General features: G+C 50.0%; 1 protein-coding gene across 1 annotated transcript; it reads left to right on the forward strand.

Moving 5' to 3' along the window:
* The first annotated feature begins 346 nt into the window (after positions 1–346).
* On the forward strand, positions 347–6,230 carry GDF2 (growth differentiation factor 2). The gene is made up of 2 exons (XM_068982121.1): positions 347–852; positions 3,629–6,230. Exons 1-2 carry the CDS (start codon positions 507–509, stop codon positions 4,573–4,575), a joined length of 1,293 nt encoding a protein of 430 aa, XP_068838222.1. The 5' UTR covers positions 347–506; the 3' UTR covers positions 4,576–6,230.
* Positions 6,231–10,355: the final 4,125 nt, after the last annotated feature.

Genomic DNA, 10,355 nt, shown 5'->3' on the forward strand with positions numbered 1-10,355 from the left:
GCCCAGGGGCTTCTGGGAGTTTTGTGCTGTTGTTTCCATATTTGGAGGACTTTGGGGTCTTATTTCTTTCCTGGATTCTTTGCTTCTGTGGCCCAGGAGATGGAGCATATGTCACCCTGCCTCAAGATTCTTCTGAGAGCTGGCAAGGAAATGAGAGAGGATCCATCCTAATTAGGGGGCAATAACCCCAAGGAGAAACTCGGATTCTTTGCAGCAGTCCGTGTCCTTCCCATTAGCGCTGTGTGTTTCTCAGATGTTTATAGAGCCTTCATTAACAGAGAGCCCCCTTAGATAAGAGGCCTGAACAGCATCAAGGGCCAGATAAGAACAAGTGCAGGGCACTTCGGGGACAGCAGAAGGGCGAGAGCCTGTGAACTGGCCCGGGTGCGCCGTGCAGAGCTGTGGGCCGGACAATGCAGGCCGGCTCCTTCCGGGCTCCTCCCGGCACCACCCGCTAACACACCGCGGCCGCCGCAGTCTCCAGACCAGGGCGAGAGCCTCCCAAGATGGGCCGTGGGGCGCTCCGGATGGCTCTGCCTGTGCTCTCCCTGCTGGCCTGCTCCGCCCTAGGGAAGCCACTGGAGAACCGGGGGCGGCCGTCCACGGGGGGAGATGCCCACCGCCTGCTAGGGGGGCCCGGTGGTGAGCAGGAGGGGGTCACCTTCGACCTGAGGATGTTCCTGGAGAACATGAAGGTGGATTTTCTGCGCAACCTCAACCTGAGTGGGGTCCCTTCTCAGGACAGAACCCGAGCCGAGCCACCGCAGTACATGATCGATCTATACAACAGATACACCACCGACAAGACGTCCACCCCTGCGTCAAACATTGTGCGCAGCTTCAGCGTGGAAGGTAGAGTCGGCTCCGTGGGGCGCCCCGGGCGGGGGCGGGGGGACTCAGTGGTGGGTTCAAGGCCGCGCTGCCCGATATGGCGGCCACTTGAGACACGGGACTCTTCGTTTCAATTTAGGTTAATTTAAATGCAATAAAGTTAATAATTTAGTTAGTTTCAGTAGCTTGGGGGCAAGTGCTCAGCAATCACGCCTAGCTACCCTATAGGAAATGGAGACTATAGAACAATTCCATCATTGCAAAACGTTCTACCAGACATCTCTGCTCTAGAAAATTCTCCCTCTCTGGGCCCAGCACCACATTAACACAGTAGGTGCTGAAGGAATGCCTGCTGGCTTTCTTCCATCCCTTCCCTCCCCCTCCCTTCCCATCCTGTCTCCTTCCTACTTAGACACAGACAACTTATTTAGCCTCTGACTAATAGGTGTCTTTTTAAACACTGAAAGACTGCATTTCTCACTCATCAAAAGGTGTTTAAAATTCAGATAAATTCCTCTGAGAAACACTGGAAGACAAGGTAATTATTTTCTAAGTATAAAATAATTTCCCTGATTTAGTAGGACTAGAAGATAACGAATGTCAACTTAGGGCTTATGTCCTCTAATTCACACCACGTAGGTGACATGATCTTGTGAGCAGTGAGCCGAGGCTTGCAGACCCTGAGGGAACTTTCCCGGTTCACATATTAGTTAAGCAGCTGGATTCTGACCCAGTCCCATCTGTTTGCACAGCTCAGGCTTTTTCCGCAGTTGCAGCCTCTAACCAACCAGGCACACAGGACTTCTTCCCTCCTGAGCTTGAGGCCTGCAGACTCCTAGCCATATGCCCTAGCTAAAAGATGCTGTGGTCATGCTGCATGCCTGGCAAAGCTGTATTTCCCAATGGCCCCTGTGCTGGGCTTAGCTGCTCACTCATGTCTGACTCTTAGCCTGCCAGACTCCTCAGTCCATGGGCTTTCTCCAGGCAAGAATACTAGAGTGGGTTCCCATGCCCTCCTCCTGAGGATCTTCCCAACCCAAGGATCAAACCCAGGACTCCTGCATTGCAGGCGAATTCTTTATCATCTGAGCCACCAGGAAGGCCCCTGATGGCCTCAAAGGAAAACAAAAGTCTAGATTTAATGTGGACCTGTCCTGTTTCTAAAAGATGGGTTTAATTTTTTTAAATGCAGTCTGCAGGTAATATAGATACTGGCAGCATCACACTACGCCCATGGGACCTGTCTGTAACCCCTGCTTTAGGGAAAGGCTGAGCTTCTTTGGCCGGCCCTAATCACCAAATCCTGTAGTCTGGGAGTCCAGTGTTGGGAGCCATCTCCCAACAGCAGTGGGGTGACCCCGCCCTGCTCCCCTCCCCCCTGTGTCCCAGAAGCAAGTGCTCTGATCTGATCCCAGCTCTGCCTGTGGCCAGTGCTGCTGTGGAGGCAGTGATCATTATACGAACAGCCTGACTGTGGCTCGGGCAGAGAGACCACTTGTTCTCTAGATATCGGATGCGGTCCCTTGGCAATTTTCAAGGCGTGCCACAGAGCACAGCCAGCAGTGAATGCACTGCTCATGGACCCCGCTCACTACTCGCATATGACACAGCGGGCTTAACACATGGTACGGGAACGAGAACAGCTCGTCCAGGCTGGGGGAGGGCGTGCAGAGAGCTGTGTGAAAGGCCATGTGCTGGGGGCGGTGGAGCAGGCACAGTTTCTGGGAAGGACATAGAAGTACCTGACTGAGCACCTGCTGCGAACCAGGGACAGCGTTGGGGAGGCTTCATGTGCCTTCTAGTCAAAGCTTCACACCAGCCTTGGGGAGGTGGTAGGATGGAGCCCCATTCTACAGATGAGGAAACTAAGGCCCAGAGAGACTCAGGACTTCTCCCAGCTCATAAGCCTAGAAGAGAGAGAGTAAGGATTGGAATTTTAGACTTTCAGATGCTGCCAGGTTTCATGACAGCACATTCCCCGCTCATGTTGGCACACAGGAGATGCTCAGGAAACACAACTTGTCTTCCCTCCTGTGACCAGGCCATGGTATAATAGAGATGTGCTAATGGCTGGGAGTCAGCCAGGGAAGTGAGAAGAGAGACAGTTGTGTGGCTAGAAGGCAAGCTCCATATATGTCTAACATGGCCAAGCCATTGAGGTTAATCTATTTTTTCCTCACACATTGAAAAAAAAAAAACACACCACTTTCATTTTGCTCATAAGTTACCATTCTGAATGATTTTCTACGTGATTTAGGTGATATTTTTAACACTGTAGTAATAAAATTTCACCATCCCCTCCTAGGATCGCTCCTTTAATATTGTATGCTCAGGATTTGCACTCTGAGGCTGATAGTGTGCTTTGACGTTTTGTTTATTTGGTTCTTTTTCTTTTTTTAAGTGAGGATCTTTACAGGATGTGTGCACTTTGGCAGCTGCACACACTAAATCCAAGTCTCTACATCTGTAAAAGTGTAATAATGATTAGATCTTCTTCCCTGGGTCAGTGTGAAGAGACAAGTAAAATAAGCAAAGGTGGGCACATAGTAGGTGCTCAGTAAACAGCTGGAGCCGTCAGCTTCAATGCAAGGCATCTCCTGCCTTTGTTTTTCTTTGGAAGATGTCAAATCTATCTTTTAAATTCCCTACTACATTAAGGTCTTGAGGGAAACCAAAGAGAGACTTGTTAGAGATAGATGGTGTCATGCCCAGTGCCCTTTCATGGAAACCACGAGTGTCAGGTTTGGCATTGTGAAAACAGACCCTCCCGGCAGACAACTGTGTATTTGCATTTCAGATGCTGTCTCTTTAGCCACCACAGAAGACTTCCCTTTCCAGAAGCACATCTTGCTCTTCAATATCTCCATTCCCAGGCATGAGCAGATCACCAGGGCCGAGCTCCGGCTCTACGTCTCCTGTCAGAGCCACGTGGACTCCTCTCACGAGCTGAAAGGAAACATGGTCATTTACGACGTTCTGGATGGAGCTGAGGTCTGGGATGCTCCTGGGGGGACCAAGACCTTCCTGGTGTCTCAGGACATCCGGGATGAGGGCTGGGAGACCTTTGAGGTGTCCAGTGCTGTGAAGCGGTGGGTCCGGGCAGACTCCACCAAGAGCAAAAATAAACTGGAAGTGACAGTGGAGAGTCACAGGAAGGGCTGTGACAAGCTGGATATCAGCGTCCCCCCAGGGTCCAAAAACCTGCCCTTCTTTGTCGTCTTCTCCAATGACCGCAGCAACGGGACCAAGGAGACCAGGCTGGAGCTCAGGGAGATGATCAGCCACGAGCAGGAGAGTGTGCTCAAGAAGTTGTCCAGGAACGCTGTGGCGGAGGCGGGCGAGAACAAGGACGAGGAGCAGGGTGTGCGAGGCCACGTGCCCACGGCATCATCTTTGGTCAGACGGAAGAGGAGTGCTGGGGCCAACAGCCACTGTCAAAAGACCTCCCTGCGGGTGAACTTCGAGGACATCGGCTGGGACAGCTGGATCATTGCGCCCAAGGAGTATGATGCCTTTGAATGTAAAGGTGGCTGCTTCTTCCCCCTGGCTGACGATGTGACCCCAACGAAGCATGCCATCGTGAAGACCCTGGTGCATCTCAAGTTCCCCATGAAGGTGGGCAAGGCCTGCTGTGTGCCCACCAAGCTGAGCCCCATCTCCATCCTCTACAAGGATGACATGGGGGTCCCCACCCTCAAGTACCACTATGAAGGGATGAGCGTGGCAGAGTGTGGGTGTAGGTAGTGCTGGCCTGTGGGCGGGGGAGGCAGGGTGGACAGGCTCCTAGTGACAGGCCCTGTGTCCCGCTGGACATGACAGGGACCAAGTCCACCTGCCTGCCAATCTGGAGAAGGAAGGGGAGCCACCAGGTCCTTGAGGTAAAGACCTGCTCTCCCTCTCGGGGCCCACCCCAAGCACACGCCACTGGCCTGAACTACAGGGGAGGGGATGCCAATGGGCAGTAGGGTTTGGGGAGAAGAGGAAAGCCTGGAAGGGTTGCTGGGGTGGGAGGGGAGATGAAGAAATGGGGACAAGAGAAAGAATAATCCAGAGTCAGCAGAAAACTGAGCAAAAATGAGGCTGAGAAGTCTAAACGGGAGATGCACACAGATTAATGGAAATTAAAGCAAGTGAGAGGGACAGATTTACTCCAATAACCACAGTGAACAAAGGCGAAAGGAATGGGCCGTGTGCCATACCCACTGCACATTATTCCCACAACCCATGAGATGGGCGTCCTGACTCCCAGTTCACACATATGGGAGCCAAAACTTTGGCTCAAGTAGCCCAAATAGCAACAGTTCAAGTAGCAACAGTCAATGGCATGATTCCAATCCAGGGATCTCCACAGGTGCGTTGGTCACCGAAGCCGAGGGCCTCCCCAAGTACCCTGCTGCAGTTTAGCAGGTCACCTGGTAACTGAAGACAATTAGACTTTGGGAGGTGGGGACTGGGGACAAGCTGGACTAAGTCCGACCAGTACCCAGCAGGATGACTGGGCTACTTGTCACATCTAGGGTACGTTCTGACTGCTCTGCGCCTGTGTTGATTCAGTGTCCGAGTGCGTTTGAAGATACCCCTGAGTCACTGAGAACTGTCCCGTAAACCAGCTGCCGGATGGAGCAAACGCAGGATGAATGCCCTCAGGCTGCAGTGTACGCTGTGGCCAGAGGAACTCTGACCCACTGGCACAGAGCTTGTGTGACCAGTGATTCATACAGGGCCCCTTGCTGCCGTGGACTCAGACTGCAAGATGGTTTGCAGGGGTGCACTGAGTTTACCCGGAGGGATGGGCAGCCCATGGCCTGTGTCTCTGCAGTTACTTAGCATAACCAGCTCACCACCATCACAAACCCATGGGCTACCGTCCGACAAGGACTCCATGGATGACAAGACCTGGATTTGAATTTGTTGAAATAAATGCATTCTTGCTTTGGAATTTGCAATATCCTTGCTTTTACTCCAGGTACTCAGGTGATGACAGCCAGTCTCCCGGGGTGAGGGCTCCCGCCATTGTTGAACTCAGGTCCTTACTGGCCACATTTGACTCTGGCTGCACTCACTGGCTGTTTTGAGTAATGTGCATCCAGTTCCGGTCCTGGGCTTGGGCCTTGGGACCAGACTTCATCCCCACTGACTGCAAGAGAGGACCTCTGATTCTCAGAGTCACACATGGAAGAGGGCGGAGCAGGAAGGTTCTGGAAGTGGTGAAGATTCCACTCCATGGCCTTCTGATTGCTGGCCAGAGCAGAGCCCATAAAAGGCCTGGAGAGACCCAGGTCATTCCCATTGGTTGAAGTTCCCAGAATATTTTTTTAATGGCTTGTGTTAAATGTTTACATGGAACCAATGAACAGCTTTAATACCAAAACACAATAAAACATTATTGTTTAATTACTGGAGTTACAGAAAATACTAATTCCCAGTATGACAGTGTTGCTCAATCATAAGGATGGATGACAGACATCTTTTAGTCCCTGTGGGGTGTTTCTGTGCCTGCATCAAAATTTCACTTGGAAATAAAGTCAAATGTCTAATCTGTGGCCTTTCTTGAGTGTGAGACCTGGGCCTGATGGTCCCCTAGCCTCACACCCTGCCCATTCCTTCCTCCAGGCCCCTCTTTCCCTGGGGGGAGGTGGAGGGGAGGGGCACAGAGGGGTGGGCTTGTGTGAATGAAGTCTCTGCTGGACAGGTGTGAGCTCCATGGTCCTCTCAAGACCCCAGTATCACGCTTGCATTCTGGGGGCCATAAAGGGCTCCACCTCCAGTGCCCTTGGGGTCATCCAGGTTGGTGCCCAGACTGTCCTTCCTTTGCCTGGAAATGCTCCTGCCAGATGCTGCTTAACCAGCCTCTTCCTCTGGCTCAGTAACCATCACCCTGGTTTGCCTGGGGTGGTCCTGGTTAATCCATGTTATCCACATATAACTAGGGCTCCTGTTTGGATGAAAGGTCATATGGTATCCACAGTCAGGGACATCTGAGGGCCCAATAGCAGAGGGCAGTCAGGAGTAGCAGGTTGGCTGGGAGCACACCAGGTGTGGGATTGCCTACCCTGGGCTCCCGTCCTGACCAGGTCACTCACTGGTTCACAGTCACTTCGGTGGCCACTGAGTCTTTATGTCCTTGCTTATAACCCCCAAAGTGCAAACGCTTCCCGGGTGCTTAGAAAAAGTTTATTGAGGTCTTGCTTCTCTTTCTGAGTAATGCTTAGAAAAATATTAGAGCCACTCCGCTACCTTCTGTTATTCTCTTTCACCCTGAAATCTCCATTTCTTTCCTCGTTGTCTTTTCAATGCCCCCTCTTCATTTTTCCCCGTGCTCTGCCAATCTCTTTGGCCTTCCTGCCTGTGCCTGGGTTGGAAGCAAGAGTCACCTCTCCCTGCATGTCCTCTTCCCAGGCACACACACCAGAGGTCCCCTGGTGCTGGGCACTCAAACCTGAAATGTAACCATATATTTGGGAACTGCAAAGACAACTCTCTACTTCCTTGATTTGCCTGGACCCAGGGGTCTGTCTCATGGAGAAAATCCTGAAACCTGTTAATTATTGGGGCTTATACATGTAATGACATGTCTCATGAACCTAGGTGGAAAATGCAAGAATGGTTAAGTCATGGAGGAAAAGTGAGGTCAGCATCTGGAGGGCAGGCCCTGCTCACCAGCAATGTACTGGTGACTCCAGACACAAGGCGAGGCCACCCGGGGCAAGATGTCCTGGGAAGGTTAGACTACAGGTAAACCAGGCCAAAGAGCACCACTGAGCAAAAGCTGATAGGGTTGTAAGATGAAGGATGCTAGCTGCCAAGCTTTCAGAGAGAGCTAAAAGGAAAATCTTTGCTTAGTGGCTTGGGAAGGTGATAGGAGGAGAGAGAGAGAGGAATGAACAGGAGAGGGCAGGAGGCAGCCCTCTTTGGGAAAAGATATGCTCAGGGGACACCAGAGGTTGGGAACAGCTGAGCCGAGTAACCTGAGCAGATCCCCAAGCCCTCCAAGGTGTGCCCTGCAACCTGTTCCCAGCCTGCCAGGTGGATCTGCTCTTAGATTTCCAAGGCTATGTTCCATTCACCGTTCCCATTCATCTATGTCACGCCATCTTATCCTGTGGATTCCCATGGAATAGGGGATGGTGATCCCCCTGCTGGGTTCAAGCTTCACCCAAGCCTCCAGCAGACTGCCCTGGAGTTCCGGAGACATGGCATTGGTGGAGTTACCAAAGCCAGAGGGAATCTAGGCCTTGATCGTGTTCCTACCCCCCACCTCCCACCACAAGTCCACGCCTGGGATTATGACATATAGTCAGGGACCAAAGCCCAGGTAAGCGTGTGCAGAATCTTCAGAGGATGACAGTATCCCTTCCTTCAGTCAATCCACTGCTCCTGAGTGCTGTGATTCTGGGCAAGGCCCATTATTCCTCCAAGCCCCAGCATCCTCCCCCATAACACAGGAGAAAGAGTGGTTTAGGAGAAATCGTCTTAGAAGCAGGATGTGAACAAGACCTGTGAGTGAAGGCATCATCATGAGCAAATACTGCACGAGGCCTCGCCGACTGAAGGCGGCAAGAAGCCCGTTTGACGCTTGTTCACTGCTCTCACGGTTTTACCTCTGATAACAGTGACTGCTTAGGCATAGACTCGGTGCGGATTTAATTTAAAAGAAATCTTACTTATTTGTGAAAAACTAAAAAGAAAGAAAGAAAAGCATTCATTCCCAGAACCTCTTTAGGCCCTGCACAGTTTCTAGGCGGGTTCAGCCACAACTTACTCTGGCTGTCTATAAACTTGAATTTCTGCCGGCACTGCACAGAAAATATTTGATGCAGGGAAGAGGCTAGACAGCCTTGCTTCCTAGAGGTTCCCTGCCTGCAGAGAAAGCATGTGGGTGATATCCCACTGCTCCTAGGACCTCGGTCACTCTGAGAACCTTCCCCTCCCACCCCCCCCCCCCCACACACATCTCCGAACTAATTCCAATTCAAATCACCTCCCCCACCGCACCTGGCCCCGCCAGGCTTATAGCCTGACACACAGCGCCCCCTGGAGGTGACAATGGGAGCTGCACCCACAGTTACTCTGGTTCTCTTCTGCCTTCCCATCAGGCAATGTTGTTCGGGGGCAGTGCACACTTCTTATGCGAGTGATTAACAGCTGGAGTGATTATTTATCCTGGGACTTCAGTTATAGTTTCCCTGTCATGGCACAAAACTGTGAGAATGCTCTGTTGGGAAGTAGGGATAAGGAATAAACAGAACCAGCCCTCCTTCCTTACCTAGAGAAATACTTCTTAGAGCCTTAATTACTTAAAATAATACCAATACTACAAGAACTGATCCACAAAATAGAAAAATTGAGAAATAGAAATGTTTTTGAACTCATTTAATAAGGTCAGCTTTACCTAGAAACCAAAGCCAAATAAAAAGGACTACATACGGATATTCATGAACGTGCAAAAATCCTCCAAAATTGAATTCAACAGCATTTAACACAATAATACATCATGACCAACGGAGGCTTATCTCACAAACACAAGGTTGGTTAATCATTAGAAAACCAATCAGTGTAATCAACAAGCCACTAGTTTGTTTAGTGTTAACAAACTAAAAAACAAAAATCATGGTCATCTTAATAGATGCATCTGACAATATTTAACATCTGTTCATTATTTTTTTATTCTTGAAATACTAGGAATATAAGAGAATTTTCCTAATCTCAGTTCTCCTAAATGGATATATACCATTTTCATAGACTGGAAGTCTCAGTTTTGATGTCAATTGTTCCCCCTACTGATTTATAGCTTCAGTTCAATTCAAATAAATTGTCTGATTCTTAAAAAAAATATATCAGAATCTAAAATTTATATGGGTAATCAGTGGAAGTGCTGCTGCTGCTGCTGCTAAGTCACTTCAGTCGTGTCCGACCCCATAGACGGCAGCCCACCAGGCTCCACCGTCCCTGGGATTCTCCAGGCAAGAACACTGGAGTGGGTTGCCATTTCCTTCTCCAATGCATGAAAGTGAAAAGTGGAAGTGAAGTCGCTCCGTCGTGTCCGACTCTTTGCGACCCCATGGACTGCAGCCCACCAGGCTCCTCCATCCATGGGATTTTCCAGGCAAGAGTACTGGAGTGGGGTGCCATCGCCTTCTCCAATCAATGGAACTAGAATAACGGAAATAATTTTGATGAACAATAACAAAGTTACAAGGTTTACACTACATGATTTCAAGACATACAGTAAACTCTAGCAACCAGGACAGCGTGGCACTGGTGGAAAAGACACACAAATGGAGGCAGCGGAGCAGAGAGCACAGAAATAGGCCCGCACGCGTGTGGTTAATCACTGACCTAATGCCAAGGGAATTCGATGGAACAGGGAAGATTTTTCAACAACTAATGTAGGATCAACTGGATATCAACATGGAAAAACATAAATCTTGACCCCTTCCTCATAAAATAAAATTAACACGCTCCACAAAAAAATTAATTCAAAAAGGATTATAAATGTTAAAACTTCTAGAAAATACTGAAGA

This window comes from Capricornis sumatraensis, chromosome 10 (genome assembly GCF_032405125.1).
Source record: "Capricornis sumatraensis isolate serow.1 chromosome 10, serow.2, whole genome shotgun sequence".
NCBI classification, from domain to species: domain Eukaryota; kingdom Metazoa; phylum Chordata; class Mammalia; order Artiodactyla; family Bovidae; genus Capricornis; species Capricornis sumatraensis.